At 43.5% G+C, this 21,680-nt stretch overlaps 1 protein-coding gene across 2 annotated transcripts in view; it reads left to right on the forward strand.

Moving 5' to 3' along the window:
- Positions 1 to 21,680, forward strand: part of CARD11 (caspase recruitment domain family member 11) — a 210,774-nt gene that overhangs the window by 139,340 nt on the left and 49,754 nt on the right. For both annotated transcript variants that reach the window (XM_088466877.1, XM_088466879.1), the window contains exons 15-17: positions 6,530 to 6,731; positions 10,727 to 10,853; positions 20,231 to 20,471. In XM_088466877.1, the coding sequence (XP_088323003.1) occupies positions 6,530 to 6,731; positions 10,727 to 10,853; positions 20,231 to 20,471 (570 nt within the window). The remainder of the gene's footprint in view (positions 1 to 6,529; positions 6,732 to 10,726; positions 10,854 to 20,230; positions 20,472 to 21,680) is intronic.

The following is a 21,680-nucleotide window of genomic DNA, read 5'->3' on the forward strand; positions in this document are numbered from 1 at the left end:
ATGCTCCGCTATGGATGTCAGTGCATGTGTGCAGGACACGCGCTGGCTGGGATGCAGTTTACTCACTGGTGTCTTGCGAGGCTTCCAGTTTACTGCGCTCTTGCGAGATCACGCAGTACTCTGGGCTCAGCAGATGGTCACGGTGGCTCAACTCGGCGCCGCGGGGAGACTTAGGGAGGGGGACCCGGTTGTGTGTGGGTCGTGGGGTAGTGTCTGCGTGTTCCTTCCAACGCATAACAGTTATTAAGTCTTCCTCAGGGAGTGGTGTACGCTATCTTGTGTGTGGCTATTTAAAGGGTGGTCTGAAGCGTCCGCCATCTTGGTTGTGGTTCCAAGGAATATTATATCGGTAGCCATCTTGCTTGGGGCAGAGTATAACATTAAGTATGCATAGGGTGGTTACCCCTAGTAAATCATATTAGTAGTTAATCAGTATCACCACATATGTTCATGGGTTATGTATATTTGTAAACATAGTTTATACCCACTCAAGTAAGGGGTTGGTGTTGACATAGATATCAGTGATTGTATGAATTCCTTTTGGGTGTGGGTATATTGTTAGGAGGAGGGGGGAACAGCAGGGGGGGTGGGGCGGGCCGAGCAGAGTGAGGATATTGCTAATGTGTGTTTACTGATTTTATCTCAATGTACACATCTATCAACTATACGTATAATAACCCACGAAACCAGCTGCTCTACACATATGGGGCTCATAGACACAATAAGACAACAAAGAACCACCACAGCAGAATCGTTCTTCACAGGCCTAAAAACAGCATCCACATTACAAGAAAATGGACAAAAATTCTGCAACAATTTCCTTGAACTAGAAAAACTGATCAACAAAGAGTTGAAACTGTTGTGGGAAACACAGACCCTCAATTGGTACAAAACAAACATGATAGTTCCAAAGGGGCTTAAAAGAAAACACCAACGCACAACACAGAAAATGTTCCATTCATGACAAAGTGGAATACAATACTCAAAGAATGTTCCATGAGCCTAATAACACTGATCATTGAAAACACATATAACTGAACTAGTGACTATTGACAAGGACATAACAACACTAAACTCCCAATTAGAACAATTTAGAGAGGATAAAGAATTCCAGGCACTAGAAAGTATTGCCCAGAATAGACTAAAAAAGAACGAAGATAATATCATAACAACAAAAAAATGCAAAATAATCAGAGATAAACTGAACGTAAACAAAGCCAAAACAGAGAGTAAAAAACGGCCACTACAGTCGCCTCATAAGTAAAAAAAAAAGCAAATATGACCAACAGAAGGGACAACCACCCAGAAACGCCAATATCCAAAAAAAGAGGATTTTTGGTACTTACCGTTGAATCCTTTTCTCTAAGTCAGGCTGGGGGACACTGGACCATGGGGTTGTAGGTGGGAAGGTGTGGAGTTGGCACTAATGACTGAAATCTATAACTCTCACCCCCCTCTGCAACCCCTGACTCCAGTACAACTTCAAAAGTGCCTGGTAAGGAGAAGCAACACACTGTGACACCGAAAAATAATGAAACTGACGGTCAATTAGGATCCAAATCATAACTCCTACTCAATATGACTGAGTGTGAGGGAGGGAACGCAGTGTCCCCTAGCCTGACTCAGAGAAAAGGATTCAATGATAAGTACCAAAAATCCTCTTTTCTCTTTCGTCTGGGCTCATGGACACTGGACCATGGGATGTTCAAAAGCCGCCCCCAGGGGAAGGAACGCTCAGGTTGCCCTACTGGAGAACTGTACGTCCAAACTGGGCGTCACTGGAGGCAAAAACATGAAACCTGTAGCACCACGCAAACGTAGCTGCGCGACAAACTTGTTCAGCTTAGGCCCCATGACGTGCCGCCCAGGAGGCTGCCACAGCGTGAGCGGAATGAGCCGACACTTGGCTGGTGCCGGGCGCCCCGCATCAGAATAAGCGTTTGAGATCACTGAGTGGAGCCATCTTGCAATAGTCTGCTTTGTGGCTGGCCAGCCACATTTGTGGGTGTCATAGAGGACCAATAGAGAATCCATTCGACGTAAGTCCAAAGTTCTGTCTAAGTAAATTTCCAGAGTCCGGATGACATCCAACAATGACAGATCTTCCTGGTCCCCAGAAAACTGTGAAGGTGAAAAAACAGGAAAAACTATTTCCTGGTTCAAGTGGAAAGATTAAATCACTTTCGGTTGAAAAGAAGGAACCATTCTGAGAACAGCCCTGTCGCCATGGAAAACCAGCGGTTTACAAGACAAAGCCCCCAACTCAGAGACCTGCCGAGCCGAGGAATTGATGCGGACTCTGAACCTTCCTCTTCAGGCAGAACCTTCTCTATTGGGAGTTCCTCCTCCTCTTCCTCTTCCTCACCCTCGGGATCTGACCCCTCTAACAGGCCCCTGGATGGAGGAGGACTCTTATGCGCAGTGCGCAGCCTAGGATCCTCAAAGAAGCGTTCCATAAAAGAGGATACCTTCTTGAACCCTGCAGCTGAGATGTCCATGCTATGGACCCAAGGCGGATCAGGGCCCTGGTGACCAACCCCCACTACTGCGGGAGGCGAAGGCAAAATAAGGACTGGTGCTGCTTGAGCTAGTTCCTCTTTCTGGTGCAGCAACATCACCAAGTCAGAGAGCGAACGGTTCATAACCTGAGCCCACGCAGGCTCCTCCATAACCGGAGTGGCTCCCCCTCCTGGCTACGCACAAGTGGGCCCCAACTGACAGTCCACACACAATGTCCCTGCATCCAGTTGTCCACATGGTAAATTAACCTGACACTGGGCACATGTAAAAAATATAGCCTTAGTGGGGGTATGGCCCTTTGTGGACTTTTTGTCTGTCATTTGAGCCCCCTTCTTCCTGCGCTACCCTGCCACAGCAGGCAGCCAGAAAAAACAATAGATAAATATATAACATGCGGCAATGAATATGCAAACACTCCCAAACAGGCACAAAAAAGATTCAGCAAATAACTTGAAAACCACTTAGCTGCACCCTGCAGAGGAAAGGGAGCTTGTCCCACTAAAAAGACTGTGAGCAGCCCACGCAGCTTCTGGGAATCCTGTATTCTGCAGCTGGAGAGCAGGGGGAACCAGCAGTTCATGGCTCCTCCCTCCGCTAAACTGAAGTAAGCCCCACGGCTCCTTCCCTCAAGTGCTACTCCTCTCTGTGGGGAAAGCACTTGGACTAACCCGCGCTCACCGCGGGTGGTCTGTACTCAGTGCTCTCCCCACAGGAGCCGCTGACAGGAAGCCCGGCAAGATGGCGCCCGCCACCCAGGACCAGGTACAGCAGAGTGCAATCCCCACACCCAAATGGTCTCACAGAGACCAGAGAGTGTAGAACGGGGGAAGCGCTCAGCGCTATCCCCCCTTTAGCTGCAGCTCTCACCGCCGCTTTACACTCCCACTGTGCGCTGCTATAAGCAGCTCACAGCACCTATAGTAAAAATAAATATTTACAAATAAAAATAAAAAGTCCTATGCTAATAAAGGCTGCAGCGCAGCCCTAGAAAAAACATGTCTTCCTTCCACAGGCACTAAAACTACACTGGAGTCAGGGGTTGCAGAGTGGGGGGAGTTATAGATTTCAGTCATTGGTGCCATCTCCACACCTTCCCACCTACAACCCCATGGTCCAGTGTCCCCCAACCCAGACGAAAGGGAAACTGAGGTTGACTACCAGCAGTATATGACAAAACTACACACACAGTAGCAGACAATAAAGAAACTGCAATAACAACTAAACAGATGGAAGATTTATTAGAACCAGATTTAGAATCCCTATGCATACTTAATGTTATACTCTGCCCCAAGCAAGATGCCTACCGATACAATATTCCTTATAACCACAACCAAGATGGCGGACGCTTCAGACCACCCTTTAAATAGCCACACACAAGATAGCGTACACCACTCCCTGAGGAAGACTTAATAACTGTTATGCGTTGGAAGGAACACGCAGACACTACCCCACGACCCACACACAACCGGGTCCCCCTCCCTAAGTCTCCCCGCGGCGCCGAGTTGAGCCACCGTGACCATCTGCTGAGCCCAGAGTACTGCGTGATCTCGCAAGAGCGCAGTAAACTGGAAGCCTCGCAAGACACCAGTGAGTAAACTGCATCCCAGCCAGCGCGTGTCCTGCACACATGCACTGACATCCATATCGGAGCAGAGGACTGGAGGCTGCGGCAAGGACGGAGAAGAGGACACCGTTCACCTGGAGATGAAGGATAAAGGACGCTGAGGGTAAGTATGTGCACCTGGGGGGTACGGGATGCCGCCCCACCAGACACATTCTGATACACCACGCGTACAAAGACTCAGGTACACACCAGTCGGATCCACGCAACCCCACTGATGCTATATACTGTAACTACACTATCATTGTTGTGCAAGACACTGATCCATTAACTCTAACTATACCGGGACTAGTGCACTTATCCCTTGATTGGTGTACTAGAGATTCACAACATTATGATGAAGACCATATCAATACTGTATTTGTTTTATTGCATAATATCTATATCACCACGAGGGCATCGTGCCTCAATTCTTAATCATTAAAACCAATTCCTTAAACACAAACAATCAGCATATTATTTAAGTGTAGCGTTGACCTCCACAAATATAATTTATGCTTCTAATTGGGCTAGGTACCCTCATAGAGGTCCACAGCAAGCTCTAAACCCACTGCATAACCCATAAATCTGAAGCACAGGTCTCCCATCTCTCAACTATATTTATAAAAAAACGAAATTAAAAGATCTTTCAGTAATATATATGTGCTATTTATAACTAACTAGCTGGGATACCTGGCATTGCCTGGGTTGAAAATTCGACCCTGAAGTACACCTGCAGCCTTTATATGTTTACATTGTCCTCACCTATAACCCCATTGCATTGATCCTGAAAAGGACCTCACTGCTTGCTAACATGCATGCAAACAATGGTGTAACTACCATGGGTGCAAGGGGTGCGGCTGCTATGGTGCCCGAGCTGCCTCTGTGGCCCACCACTCCCCCTGCATCCAATCACACAAACAAGGTGGTCCAGTCCAGTCAGAGCCGCCGAGGGGGGCCCGGGTGTCAGCGGTGTTAGTTTGGTGCCCTCCCACCAGCTGATTACCGGCAGATGGACAGCGCCGCAGGTCGCAAGGCAATCAGAGCTTGTGGACCGGCAGCAAATCAGCAGTGGCAGCTTCTGATTGGCTGCTGGTCCGTGAGCTCTGGTTGGCTCGCTACCGCTGCTAGATTCAAATTGCGCCAGTGCTGTCTGTCTATGTCTGCCACTGCACCAAATCCATTCCTGCTGGCTGCTAATGGCACACCAGAGGAGGCGAGCGGCTGCTGGAGGGACATGGGGAGGTGAGTTGCTGGGGGGGCATAAAGTGTAAGGGGCAATACTGTGTAGTGTAAGGGGCATTACTGTGTGGCATAATGTATAAGGAGCACTACTACTGCGTGGTATGATGTGTATAATGGGTACTACCATGTGGCATATTCTGAATGGGCTGTGTGGCATAACATGAATGGGCTCTGAGTGGGGGCAAATGTATGTGTTTTTTTACATCTGATTTTAAGATTTAGCTATGTGGCCCCAGGCCCCCAAAGTTCTAGTTACTCCCTTGCATGCAAACACAGAGGGCTGATTAATATATATATATATTTTAATTACCAGTTATTTATATAGTGCACACATATTCTGCAGCGCTTAATATATATATGGTCACTTTAAAAAGGACTAAAGCTGGGTAGACACTGAACAGATAGATCTGCAGATATATCTGCAGATGATGGTCGTTCATATACACTGAACAACCTTCATCTCTCTGGCTGGGGGGGGCTGTCCCAGCCCCCTCCCCACAGCCTCTGCTGCAAGTGTACCGCCCGTACACACTGCCCGATGGACAGATATGTTTTCCATCGACTGTGCAGCAGAGCCAATGCGATATGTCTGTGAACGATGTAGTTCACAGACATATCACTAGTACACACTGGCCGATGGTCAAATTATATTTTGGCCATCAATTGATCGGCCCATATATCTGTCAGTGTGTACCCGACTTAACTCTAGATTTAATATGAACTTGCATGAGTCATAAAGTTTGCTCAGCCTGTGAGATTAAAAGGATACATTTGTAACCTTCACACAGGTTTTTGGCAGACTGCCAAATTCCACTGGAGCCAGCCCTGGAACCTGTGTAATGTAAGAGTGTCCCCATTTTTAGGGATTGTGTGGCCCTGACAAAGTTCAAACCTAGGCAAAAACCTAATCCTGGCCAAACTACACCACCATGCCAAATTTGGTGGAGCTAGGTCCAAAACTCTGGCCGTGCATAAAGGACAAACATGCAGACAGAGACGCTTTCTCGCTTATTATATAGATGTATTCATTAAAATAATAAGCAATTATGCCCTAGTGATAGTGATTATGTTGCAATTTTACAATACAGCATATAACAGTTTTCTATTATAGTATATAATACTTTTCCTTGTATTTAAGCTCCAGGAATTATTCTGTTGTTACAGACCCTTCCGTCCATCTGTAACATCTAATGGACGAGTCAGGATCACCAGTCATCTTGTACAACATACAACAGTAGATGGAGATAATCTCATGATGGAAATCTCTCTGAGTGGTGGTAATGAGAGAGGTATATTTATCAGCTATGTTAAGCCGGGTTCTGGAGCAGAGAAAGCTTGTCTGAAAGAAGGACACCAGCTTTTATTGGTGAGATTATTAGTTCATTTAGTTTATTAAATTACCGTGGACTTGAATAGATGTATATTAAATATACATTTACATCATTCAGTATTTGCTCCGCATGCACAATTTGTATTTAGCCCATTTGCAGTGCAGCATGGTTTGCTCAGCTGTAGATTTTGGATCCAGAAAAGGACAGATCAGGAGCCATGACTGTAAGGTTTTCTACATGTAATTAATAATTGCTATATAAAAGGGGGGTAAGTGCAAGATAAACTTAAAAAGGTTCAGTTCTTAATAATTTACTACTATGTTTATTTCTACTAAAGAATTCTGCATAAGAAATGTTTTTGCATGACCCTTGAGAATAAGTTAGTACCCTTCTGGGTTTGACAAATCATGAGTTTGAGAAATGTGTTAGGGTAAGCTGGCCTCCTCTTGCTGCAAAGGGCTAAGCTATGAGGGAAGGCAGTGTGATAGCAATATACAAAATACAGTATCAGAAGGGATTCATGTGCTTAGCCTGAGCTCTAGGCTTCAGCACTGCAAAGGATATGTGAGCTTATTCCAGACAAAACCTCTGGACCAAACAGATCTACATGGGAAAGATTAGGATAGTACAGAGATTTAGGGCCTGACTCAGAGTTTGAAGCAAATCCCGCCGCCGCTGAATCTTTGTACACAGCGCTTCACCATTGTGTAGTGAAATCCCAAGTGGGGTAGCGCTGTACATAGTGTACAGTGTGTCCGTTATGGCTTGGATTCGTTTTACCAAAACTCTGGATGTCTACATGGACATGGGGACAAGGCACATTCAAGAAGTAGGTAAGTATGAAGTGTGAGTGTTTAATATAGGGTTAAAACAATCACTTAGTGTGTCCTGTTGTTTTTGTAATATTTTCTTTACAGTGGGACCACAGGTGCCAGTGGGCACTTAATCTCCAGGCATGCTGGCACTCGTGGCTCTATAAGTGCTAGCATGCAGAGGTAGGTATGCTGGGACCTGTAGTAGCGAGGGCAGGGAATGTGTGGAAGGCTCCATTTGGCTCAGCAGTTGACACACAGGCACAGCAGCAACTGCTGTGTACAAAAAGGTGGGAAGAACACTTTAGCACGCATCATAGAGTTTTCTAAAGCATTACATAAGTAAGAAGTAGTTGTTTAAGTGTTAAAGGGGTCTTTGTACTAAGGGGAGATAAGGGGTTAGAGATGCTAAGGCAGAGAAAATCCCTGTACATAACCGCACTGGTCGAACACCCCTAGAGCAGACCCTGGCTGCTGGTATCTGCGCCTCCTCATTGGAGAAGCGGGAAAGGTTGTGCTTGTTGTTACTGTAAAGTGTGTCGATAAAGTTTTTACAAAAAAGAAAGTCACTGCTGCATCTGCCGGCTGGGAGATCACACAGGGCTGTCAGGGGAAAGGGGTTTCATCTGTTACCGGGTGACTTAGTGGTCACTCTCCTCGGCAGGTCTATTTTTAGTAACAGCTGCAGTAGGAGTGGCATTAATTCCACGGTATGTGTCGTATTAGTAAATAGACTCCAAAAAGTGTTACATTAGTAAGAAGTGGCAGTTGTGTTAAATTAGTTTACTTAATATTCTGAAAAGTATACTGAAGTTCTGAAGCAGTTTATTTATGCTAACCCATGTTGTGAACTTGAAACGGTCATCAGGTATTATGGCTGAAGGAATTTTAATTCCCTCTGAGCAATTATTTTCTCAGATGAGGGAGCAGCTGACACTGATATAGCCTTTGCCATGGTTATATTAACTTAACAGTAACATGAGGAAAAAACAGTGTGTCAGCCAGTGACTGAAAATGCAGCCTACATCCACCAACGCTGAAGAAAAATCTGATCAGTGAGCAGTAGCTCTGCCCAGCTGCTAGTGTGTGACCTGTGCACAACCTAGTGTGCTGGGCAGGTGCAGCTCCACTGTTAGTGTTGGCAGGATAGTGATGGAAAAATTCCACTCCCATGCCTTTCAGCTGAGAATCAGGATACTTGCTATCCAAGCAATCCCCCGAAGAACAAATTTGGGGTGCAAGCCAAGAGCATATTAAGAACTGGGGGGGGGCTGTGTGCAATGGGCCCTCCCACCATGAAGCAGGCCCCCCCTATGGCTGATGAAATGTGCCTTTCATGCTGTGCGCCAACTCCCTATGCTTCACCGGAAAGATGGTGCATGCACAGAAGAGAGCAAAGACTCTGGCACATCATCTGCATACATCACTAGAAAGATGGAGCTATGAGAGAAGTATAGGTAGCTGGTGCACTGCAAGGGAGGTACAGTGATCGGTCCTGGGTGCCGTGTGTGCAGTGCAGGGCCCCCTGGACCAAAGTGCACTGCACACCCTACACCCATGATATACACCACTTGGGTGATCACATAGTTATCACTAGCCCTTGGGTTTGGGTAGGCCAAGACAACATGAAAAGTAACTTGAAGTCACAGCAATGGCAGCTGGAGCCGTGACAGCTACCACACAAGTGCAGCAAAGCATTGTACTGATAAGCGGAACAAAGACCTCTAGCCAGGTTTGTGAGCAATGCAACTTAACTTAGCAGCAGGGAGTTCCCAGGGTTAGCAGTGACATTATGGTAGTTGGATCTAGGAAGTCCTTGCAGTTGCATGAAGTCTGGTCACCATCACAGATAGATCATTCTTATTAAGGTCTCATCCACTTCCCATTGATTCTAAAGGTTCCCTTGCAGCATAACTAAAGATTATAAATTACATTTCCTCTGCCTACCTATATGCAAAACCTTAGAGTGTACCAACCATGGAGATAGGTATGCTCTTACCCTTAAAGAGAAGTCCCACACTCCCCCTGGCCCTTTGTACTTTCTTCTTGCAATGAAACCCAAAATGGGCACCAATAATGCTCAGAGTGGAGGATGGACTGGCATTGCCAGACACTCCTCCACCTTAAAAATGTTGCTACGGGAACTTTTAACTATGTTTTTACATCTTATATCCCCCTCTCAAAACCAGACCTTCTTTTTCTGACGGGAACCAAATCACTCCCACCTATATTACTCCGTCCCTTCTCCTATAATGTATGTCACAGCCAGAATTACCACATAGTTATATATTTAATAAATGTCTATATAGATGAATTGTCCTTTGTTCACAAACAGTACACATATTTTTTTTCCTATATAGCATGAATTTGCTAATATTTTACCTCAGAATATGTACATAAATGAATTACATATTGTATTGCAGTTCCTACACATTTAACAACTCCAACCATTCACATCCCTTCAAGTGTAAATATTTGAAATGTATATATATTTATTAATACAGTATGGTCTTTAACCCTTGACCAGGGTCACAATTATATAGAAAAGACTTACGTCTTGCTGGTAATAAGGCTGTGACGCTCAGAGAATATAGAGCCATATAGTATATGGTCTGTTGGTGAGATACCTGTGGGAGTCTCTGAAAGTGCATCCGGGTACTTGAATCTTCATTGGAGTGCCGGTCCAAAACCACACATATATATATATATATATATATATTATATATCTCCATACCCTTCAACCATACCGTTTTAGCCGGTAGAGGACTGTTTTTTAATGGTCTGTACCGGCAAACAGGGCAGTACCACTTTCTAGCGGGTTGGTACACTCACCAGATTTCTTAAGGAGTTAAGCAGTGCTGCTGGGACACAGGACTCCCGCAGTGCTGCTGAGTGACAGCTGGATCTTCTCCGACCTCCGTGCTGCTCTGCCCTGACCGTCGCCAGCAAACAGAACATGCATTATAACACGTACTGCAAGTTCTAAACCAGCCAACGCCCAATGCCTCCAGCCCCCATGGACATGCAACACACCCCTTTACCCATGACTATGCCCCTTTATCTGCGGTCACGCCCCCATGTACCGGGTTCTTACTGGAAAATGTTGGAGGGTATATATATATATATATATATATATATATATATATACATATAAATAAATATATATATATAATTATTGTGCATATGTATGTGATTTGATATTGTCCTTATTTTTGCAGTTAGATGGCTGTATTAAAGGAAAAAAACAATGCATTCCCTTGGACACATGTACTAAGGAGGAAGCTCACTGGACAATACAAAGATGTAAAGGACAAGTTACTGTGCATTATAAATCAAATGAAGAAGGTATTTAAAATTAGATTATATAATTGTTATATTAAAACTCTTCTATAGTTAAAAACAAATAGTTTTAAGGTTAATGAAAATATTACTATGTTGTTGCAAGTGGAACATTTTTTAGGTAATATTGTTAAGGCAAAAAAATGATGATCCATTATATATTTGTCTATCTTAAGCTGGCCACACATCTAAAGATTATCTGTCCAACCAGCCAACTAGTTGATTGGTTGGAATGAAAATCTGGTAAGGGATGAAAGCAAATGACAATCAGCAATTTGCTCCCAAACGCTGGAAAATGGACCAAAACTGTTGTTTGAACAAATAGTTTAGATCAAACATTTAACAAACTTGTCTGAACGACCATTTTCATCTGTTTTCTGGCATTTAGGAGCAAATTGCTGATCATTATTTACTCCCATATGTTACCAGATTTTCATTCCAACCAATCAACAAGTTGGCTGGTTGGATGTAAGTTGGTCTAGTGTGTGGCCAGCTTTAGAGGATCTGTCATGTAGCTTCTTCTTTTTTCTTTAGCTTATTTTTTTTTTAAATAAAATGTGTAAATTCTCACAATTACGTATACTAAATCTCCCATCTAAACTCTCTATGGTGTAGAGAGCATTCCATCCTCAGATAAAGTAATTTTTGGTCTGGAAAGGGACAAGATTTTTAGTTAATTTACATTGATGGAATATGGTTAAACACCTTTTTGCGAACAGTAGTACTACTTTGTTTTGCTTTTTTAGGGAGATGTAGCCATGCCTCCTTACATTAGGCCACGCCCCAAAAAGCACCTGGGCCCCGCACACATAGGTGTCTTTATAATAGGTGCAAGCTGTGCAGTGCGCACAGGCCCCTTTGTCCAGGGAGGCCCACACTGCGGGCACCATTTTTCCGGAGACCTGTGCATGCGCAGTAGATTCTGGCATGAAGCCAGAAACTACAGTGCTCAGTGCGCTGACAGAGAGCAGGGGGCCCAAATGGAGGCTGCACATGGGCCCCCTCCTCTATTAAAACGCCCTTGCGATGCACAGCTCTCTGCGGACCTGGTAGGAAGCAAGTGACAAAGATAGAGACAAAAATCAGGGCTTAGATAGAGCTCTTTGTAAATCCACAGTAAGTAAGTTTGTAAGCTGAAAGCAACAAATCCTGAGTAAGTGAAAATCGGAGCTTTATGTCATAGGAGAGGCCCTGCATCAACACCTAAAACCATCAGTTCTAAACAACTGAGGGCCTGATTTTGTGTTGGACGCAAGTCCAAATATTAGACGGATCTAGCGGATATTGCAACTGCACCACAGAAAGCAGTTGCTTATTACGCAGTCAATGTAACATGCATACGCACACAGATGAAGAATGAAAGTACAGACAGAGGTGTAGCATGGAATCATGGCACCCAGAACAAGCAAGTACTATGGTGCCCCCACCACCACCATGTCCAGCAATCAGGGCAAGCATTGGACATGGGCATAAAGGGGCTAGTAGGGGAAATGCAATGGTAAGGGCCTATGAAGGGGCATGGCCAGCAGCAAGAGGGAATGATTTGTCTTTGAGAGAGCGTCTCAGATTTGGGCTTTCATTTCCACTATAGTTATAAAAACTTTAGTTATGTTATTTTTAAAAAATAGATATATTTATTTTAAAAATATATATATATATTTAAAAACATTATAAAACTTTAAATTATCTTAATTTATTAACTAGAATATATACCACCATAATACAGTAGTTGTGGAATTTGCTTTGGGAAGCATTTGCAATTTATAATATTACTGCCATTAGGGTTATTGCTGGCATTAGAAGAATTATAGGGCAAAAAGATATTCAGCAGACTCCAGCAATTTCATCAGAAGAGTATGAGGAAGGTAAGGGGTGAAGAGCAACTGGGGGCAGTGGACGAAGGTTCTGTCAAAAGAAAAAGTGTGTGGTGGGGGGCATAGGGCAAAGGTATGTGATTGGGGCTAATTGTAGAAACAGATGGGGAAAAGGTAGACACTCAGGGGTATATTTACTAATGTTCTATTTTATTTTTAGTGTGATTCGATTTAGCCTTTAGAGATTTACTTAAGGCAAAATAGAATGTCAAATCAAACTGAAAACCGAATCCCACTCAAAACCCACTTCATATCGAACATTGGATAAACACTGATACTTTTACATAGACCAACATACAAATTCCACATTTACTAACATTTGATTTGAAAAGGAACACCAAATCGAACTTAAAAACGAACTTCAAATCTCCAAAACAATAGACCTAATTCTTGATTACGATTTTAGCATGAGCAGGTATGAATTACACAGATCCATGCACAGATCAGTGAGATCTGTGCATGCATCTCTGTGTAAAAAGCTTGTAAAGTGTTAGAATTAAAAAAACAAATGACGTGGGGTCGCCCCTAAAAGCACAACCAGCACCGGACTTTTCAGAGCAGATCAGACTCCAACATGAGCTATTCCATCCTGCCTGTTTGAAATCTCCAGGTGACTGTAAACATTTCCATAGTGTTTTGTTTTCAGAAATACACCATTTTGACTGACATATCTTTTATTGTATTTATCTCTCTATCTACTGGTTCGACATCAGAAATGTTTTAGTATTGTATACCTTGAAAGTCAGTTTTATTCATTTGCCTTAGATGTACGATCATTTAATTTTTGATGGATGGTTGATTTAGTGGTAAGCCCTGCATTCTCTTGCGTTTCGTATTGCTTGTTAATATCACCATTTTTAGTGGCTACAGGACTAATTACTTTTGCTTACTAGCTTTTGCTACTTAACTTATTTCTGCTGGGCTGTGACAAACCTGATCTCAATTCTGGACTGCAGCTGAACATAGCAAAATTCTTAGCTCTTTGTATGAAGGAGGTGACAATGGGGGAGATGTATCAAACCTTGGAGAGAGATAAAGAACCAACCAATCAGCTCCTGTCATTTTTTAAACACAGTCTGTAAAGTGACAGTTAGGAACTGATTTGTTAGTTCTTTATCTCTCTACAAGGTTTGATAAATCACCCCCTGTGTTTAAAAAAAATGACATTTAGAAGCTGATTGGTACTTTATTTCTCTCAAAGGTCCCTATTTACTACAATCCGCATTTCAAATGTGGTTGGGGTGTGATATTTTCGCTTAGGAAATGTCACAGGAATGTGTCAAAAATCCTTTGCAGGGACAGAGCTTTACTATAAAGCTATGTCCCTGCGAATCCCCTACGCACACTTCTCATTGTATTTTTCAGAAAAGATACTGGCTGCAGGGGGCTATGTCAGGGAGATGCTGCTGGGGACAATTGTGGCACTCATGGGGGCATGTGGGGAAACAAGCTGCTGGGAGACAGGTGGTCAGGGAGATCCTTGGGGCATTTAGGGCAGACGGGGCAATATATGTTAACGGGCTGCTGGGTGGGGAGGTTAATAGGCATGCAAAGCGCTGCAAATATACCACAAGTGTGTGGAGGGGATTTGCAGGGACAGAACTTTATTGCAAGCTCTGTCGATGCATGCGGATGTTAGTACATCCAAGTGATATTGCCTAAATTCGCACTGCAAATTTAGTCAGAATTATCACACTACAACCGCATTTTAAATTTGGATTGTAGTAAATATGGGCCAGAGAGACATAGAGAGGGAGGTGGCAGAAGAAAGCACACTGAGGAAGGGGGGGGCAAGGAATTCTACATGTAAATAAATTAGTAACAGAATCAATGAAACAGGGGGAGGATGAGCAGATGTGTTCAAGAACTGAGTACCACGAAGGAGCTGCAGACAAGCATAGGCATAGAAAGTGCTGTTCCCCACAGTGATACCGCAGATGCTAGAGCTGCATGCAGCTAAGCTATGACTTTAGTCTCCACTCTGCCAGGGACTGATCCCTGGTGGCATTTTAATAAGTTTAAAGTGACTGCTGTCTGATCCCCCACGTTCAGCACCTAGAGCATGAGCTCCACCGGCTTCGCCCGCGTTACGCCCCTGAGTACAGACAGATTGTTCCATTCATTAGCAGATCTCCCTTTGTGAAGTGGACATTTCTGGGCATTTTCCACGCGGATGCACACAACAGATGCATCTTGTGAGAGATTAATGGGTGTGTGGGCTGAGCTCCGTGCTTGCGTGAAGTGTATGTACAGAGAGGGGACACCTGTGTCTGACAAATCTGTTGCACCCAGTGGTGTCACTAGGGTATTTGGAGCCCAGGGCAAAATGAAAAATGGAGCAACCCCACCACCCCCTCCTATGTGCGTGCGCGATTAAAAAATGTGTGTGGTCACATGCTACAAGGGGCGTTGCTACTGAAAAATGGGGCGTGGCAACATGACACACCCCTTTCTTGTCACTCTGGGAACATTCCTTTCCATTACATGCGCACCTTAATCCCCCGAGTAGTAGTGCCCCTTATTCAATGTCCCCAGTAGAGGTGCCTCATGTAGTAGTGCCCTTTATATAGTGCCCCCAGTACTGCACCCTTATACTGTGCCCCCAGCCAGTAGTGGTCCCCCCTATTCAGTGCCCGTTATAAAGCAACCCCGGCCAGTAGTGGTCCCCGCTATGCAGGGCCACTTATACAGCGCCCCTGGCCAGTAGTGGTCCCCCCTATGCAGTGCTTTTGGATTTTTATTAAGTCAACTGGAATATATACATATGCCCCTTACTTATTATTATTATTATTATTATTATTATTATTATTATTACCAGTTATTTATATAGCGCACACATATTCCGCAGCACTGTACAAAGAATATTTGGCCATTCACATCAGTCCCTGCCCCAGTCTAGCTTACAATCTATATTCCATATCACATGCACACACATACACGCTAGGGTTCATTTTTGATGGGAGCCAATTAACCTACCAGTATATTTTTGAGGTGTGGGAGGGGAACAGAGTACCCGGAGGAACCCCACGCAACCACAGGGAGAATATACAAACTCCACATAGGGCCGTGGTGGGAACCCACGACTTCAGTGCTGTGAGGCAGTAATGCTAACCATTAACGCCGTCTGTGCTGCCCACATATGCTTCAAATTGTCAGCTGAAGGTGCTGCATACGTGCCTAGTTTTGAAAATGCCTTTCAGGGAGATTGCGAAAGCTACACATGGAAGAAGGCGTCTATTGCTGCCTGCTTAGCGGTGTGTCATAAAATGGACGTGGTGGGATTGGCTGCAATTTAAGGTGCACTAGATAAAACCTTACCGAGGGCACCAAATAAAAGATCAGCTCTGATTAATACCTTTCATTAAGCCCTGGTTATAATTACATCAACCACAGCATTAAGTTGCCTCTATTACATTCACTCCTCCAAACCCCACTCACCTGCTGCAGATCTGTAGTCAGAGCCTCAGAGGGGAGGAGAACATTTAACATGGATGCCACACAGTGAAGCTGACATACAGGCCAGGAGCCCTGCCGCTGAGTGTGGATGGGTGAGACCTCCAGGAGGAGACAGGGGCCAGCCACTGTAACAATAGTCTGCAGGTGCCATAACTTGAACTCAACGAAAAGCCGCATTTTGTTTATATAGCTAGGTAGAGATGGTCTGCAGGACTGGCACCTGTGTCATGTGACAATCGCTCACCTTGCAGTTCACTCTCTAGCCTCTAGAGGGGAGTTTACGTTTGCTTCACTGCAGCAACGTTAGATGGCCGCCTCTCTGCCTGGTTCCCGTTGGGTGGAGAATCAATGTATGCAGACTAGAGAGCGAGACCGGGTGTCTCCACCACCATAAAAATTGTCAAGAAGATGGCGACTGTGTGATTCCTAAAAATATCTTGCTGCACAGGTCGTGCTATACCCTATGCTGTCACCCTGTATTATAGAACCTATAGTAGATGCCACCAGACGCCACCCCCCCCAGACCACCCACTTTTTGCGTGTGGGCTCAGGGGGGCTCGGGGAGGGGGGCGGCTATTCCGGCTGGGAGTGGCACCCGAATTTCGGGAGGCTCCTTACAGTCCCAGGAGAGTAGGCAAATATGAGGTCCTAGTATGAAGAGACGTGAATGTAATTAATGTACTAGGGCTCCTATTTGTCTATATGTAATAGCAGTCATACACTTCTTATCTATGATAATGGCAGCTTATAGTGGTAAAAAAAATTGATTAATTAACTTTTTCCCAGTGTGGAGTTGCTGAACTCAGATGACATGTATCTATGCCCTTAGTTATATTAGAAATTAACTTAGTAATGCCCATAGTAAATGTGATGCTAGCTCTGGTATAGGCTACATGCAGGTAAACAAAACATGACTGTTTTCAAACATCTAATTTTACAGGGATGAACATTCCACCATAATGCAGAGTTTATAAAAGTAAAGGTTCCATTTTCTTGCTTGTATTATATCATATCTTCCATGCCACCCCATTTCATATCCCTTGATATGTATTGCCCTAGCTACTCCACTCCCCTCTAATTAACGCTCATTCCTTAATTACATATCCTCAACTTGTTGCCACAAAATAACACCATCTAAATCTGTTATACCTCTGTTCTTCTGCTTTTTGCAGCTAGTGGTATATGACCAAATTGAGCTCCACATCCCCCCATTTCCCATACACTTCTTTTTTACTCGACACACAATAGAATTCCAGCAAACCTGTCTCCAATTGCTTTCATTATCCTTTAAATGTGCCCCCATTTAATGCACGTCCTGACTGTAATAAATGAACCATCATCTATGATCTCTTTCTCTTAAACAACCTTAACCTCCTGGCAATAACAGAAACAAGGTTTGCTCAGTCAGACATTGCAGCCCTTTAACACTGTGGACTTCATTTCACACAAACCCTCCAGGCCTGGAAGTAGGCAAACAGGAGGAGAGAATCTTCCACACACGTCCAGGGCTGTAAGTAGACAAGGAGGAGGGTCAGTCTTCTCCTTTCCCTGTGCCGTATATACACGGTTCTACTAACTGTCCCATCACTCATGATTCCATCTTTTGAAGTATGTAGGGCTCAATTTAATAGCGATACTTACTGCAAGTGGAATATCTGTATAGCATCACAGTGATACCAATGCATATGCTGCTGGCATTGAAGAAGTCTTACCTGTCTGGCTAGATCCAGTGACGTCCTACTTCTTGGCGGCATCCTCCACTATGTTGCTGGCAACCTACAGCTGCTGGCAATGTACTTGCACTCGGCAGGGGCTCAGTAAAGCTTGGAAGGCTTCACTGCAGCCAAAAATGCATTTCCTGGCCCAGGATCCTACCGCTATCACTATCTATAGATGGTGTAAACGGTACAGTGACAAACAGATAAGCTGTTTGTTGAATACAGAATGGAGCACCCAACATATTCTCTCTATGCGTCGCTGTAATCTTTCGTCCCCTGGCTACCTCATCTTTTATACTTTTGGATGATTTTAACATTAAACTATTTTCTCCAACCATTCTCCCAACAGATCGGCTCTTCTACTCCTCACACAGTAATGGTCAATTCCTTTTCTGAACACTCTAGTACATCATACTTTGCAGCTTGTCCTCTTGCTCTTATCCCCTTGCAAGTCAGTCAATTACGTTCTCCTATTCTCATCACAGCTTTAAATTACAGCTGAAAACTTTCACTATATCTCTCTCCTGTTATATTTACACCATTTACACCATTATTTACTTATGCAAATAGTACTCCTACAAAGAAACTTAACTAATAATAACCCAAGCTCTTTCAGATCACCATTCTATTTCTTTATTTCCATGCCATTGCAAGTTTCTGGAGACACTTGCCTACACTCAATTTACATGTTTCCTTTCCTATTAAAACAGATGGGCGGGTATGGGAAGGTTCTGAGGGGTATGGGATATTTTGTCGCCATTCATCATGACGATATTCATAATGTCTATGAGAATTTTGACATGGTCATAATGTCGACTACATCGACATTCATAATTAACACTGATAAAGTGATAACTTGATTAGAATGTCGAGTAAACAGTCCTGGTGGTCTAGTGGTGACTTACAAGGTACAGTGTACTAGCGTCTCCAGCTTTGTCTTCTGGGACAGACAGTGATGCCCTGATGACTTTCGGTGGATCCTGCAGTGCTTCCGGGGGTGGGTATGACTAACCCTAACCTCCTCTTCTGCAACCTGATCTCCCCCTAGTGCTTAACTCTAACCCTCCCCTCCAATAGCCTAACACTAACTGTCTGGTCACTCCAGAATGTTCACATTTCACAAGTCGATATACTGAGATGCCGACATGTTCAATGTCAACATCAAACATTTTAGCTTACCCACCTTTAGCAATTAACAGTAGAGATTTGCCAAGGCTACCTCATATGGGCTGGAATTTCACAGCCTAGCTGCCTTTACAGTACAGAATGTTTCAATGCTTTCTTCTATTCACAATTAATGACCTCTTGTCCTTACAACAGTATATTACACATTTAGAGTATATCGAATTTGATTATACTTATACATATTAATTAGATCACCTACCATTTTCCAAGTTGTTGTTTTTTTTGTAAACTCTCTTTACAATTTAAATATTTCAATCTGTGTATTGATGAAGTTACCCCTCTCTGAACCCTCCTTTGTCTTCCAATGAGCTATCCAATACTGCATCCAAGATTCAAAATGCAGTCTGACTAGTGACTTATTCAATTGTGCCCTTACACCAATTTTTGTTAATTAGTTTTTATTGATTTAAAAAAAAAAAAAAAAAAGGGAACGGGGAACTCAGGTGTTGGTACAACACACATACTCGTTATACCACTTTTATGCCTTCCGGGACATTGTTTTTGCTTGTACAAGTTGTCAGTTTACATTACAGTAAATGTAATTATGTACTGTCCAATTTCTAATTAGACAAAATGTACCTCATGCACATCTGTACTAATGAAGACTAGAGTTTATGCTAAGAGCAAATCACATCTTAAAAGCAATGAAAACTGTAATATTATGTAGAATCAGGAATCCATAGCAACTAATTACTCAGTACTCGATTTAACAATGTTTGTTGCTATTAATAAAGAAAGTTTAAAGAGTCTCTTCAGAGAAAAATGTAAATGTTGTAAGTTCTCCATGTGCGTAAAGTAATAGCACCTACCTACGGCTACCCTCACCAGGCCTTTCAGTGCTGGTGCCTATCCACACTCTCACCGTCTGTGTTCTATCTGCACCTCGTTGTGGAAGCAAAGTGCAGTTTTAAGTACAATTGCTTGTGCCATCCCTCTATACACGGCTTGCAGTATGGTTGAAGTCCTGTAGCAATAGGCACTATTATTTGATGATAATAGTTTTAAAGATTACTATATAACATGCTGTTATGAAAATTAAATGTTTGTTATTTATTTTCTGTCATTTGTTTGTCTTCAATGTTTTATTCTTCAGTGAAGTACAGGGTACCATATTCTTGCTATGTGAATTTTTTTGCACTTTGTGTTGCAGCTTACACTAAACTAATGAAAGAGCTTGAAGAAGGAAAAATACGGTCAGGAGATTCCTTTTTCATTCGCTTGAACCTGAATATTTCAAACCAGGTGGACAGCTGCACACTGTCTGTACAATGTGATGAAATTGTACATGTTCTTGATACCATGCATCAGGGAAGATATGAGTGGCTGTGTGCCAGAATTGACCCTTTTACTGACAGAAATATGGAAATTGGGACCATACCCAGCTACAGCAGGTGTGTATATCTATCTATCTATCTATCTATCTATCTATTTATCTATCTATTGTGATAGAGGTACTGGGGAAGTGTGGAATGGCTTCTATGTATGTCCTAGGTTCCTGTCATATGTGTTCTGAAACCCCCAGGAGAAGTCTGTTAGGAAAGCAGACTAGTAATGTCGGCTTTTGGAAAAGCCGGTTTGGGTCCTGGGGGGTGTGGAAGTGAGGAGTGGGAGGGCTCCATCCACAGGCCACTCCAGGTCTTGGGCCTTTTCAGCTTGGTAGCAGCCTCATTAGGGCTTCCACCTGAAACTGGCTGATTTAAGCTGGGCTTTTTTTTGGCTGAGTGTTTCACACCTGGGAGAGCAGGCAGACTAGCCTGTTCAGAGACACTTGGTTACTTTCCGTGTAAGTACTGTGCACATGTTTTGTTGATGGTGAGGGCAATAGGCCCTAACACTGGTATAGAGAGGGAATCTGCTGTATAGCTAGTGCCCAGCCGGGCTAGGACTTATGTTTATGTTTTGTTTATGTTTGCATTCATTTGGCACAGTAAAGACTGGCGCTGACCAGTTTGTATGAGAACCCCAGACTTATATCTTGTTTCTACGGCTGCTGTGTGTGTGTAGAGAGGGAGTCCATCTACCCCAGGAGAGGGACCCCTAACCTGACTGTGTCACACTATCTATCTATCTATCTATCTATCTATCTATCTATCTATCTATCTATCCCTGAAGCTAATCTACACAACTCTGGTGTGAGCCCCTTTAACATAAGGAAGACTGATCTCCCTACAACTTTCATCATTCAAACTGCCACCACTACATTGATTGTAAAATGAAGTGTAAAAAGTGATTTATTATTATATGGCTATATAATAGCGCTCTGACACTTGGAACCACTGAACAATAGCGCTCTGACATTTGGAATCCTAGAACAATAGCGCTCTGACACTTGGAACCACTGAACAATAGTACATTTACATTTGGGACTGCAGAACGTTAGCATTCTGACACTTGGAATACCAGAATAATAGTGCTCTGAGACATGGGGCCCCAGAACAATAGCACTCTGAAAATTTGTGATCTTAGAAAAATAGCATTCTAATAACTGGGATCCCAGAACAATAGCATTGTAACACAGAAGAGCTCATAACAATAGCCCACTGACACTTTGGACCACAGAACAATAGTACATTTTACATTTGTGACAGCAGAACAATATC

The sequence above is a fragment of the Taudactylus pleione genome, unplaced genomic scaffold (genome assembly GCF_031769625.1).
Source record: "Taudactylus pleione unplaced genomic scaffold, aTauple2 ptg000066l, whole genome shotgun sequence".
NCBI lineage: Eukaryota > Metazoa > Chordata > Amphibia > Anura > Myobatrachidae > Taudactylus > Taudactylus pleione.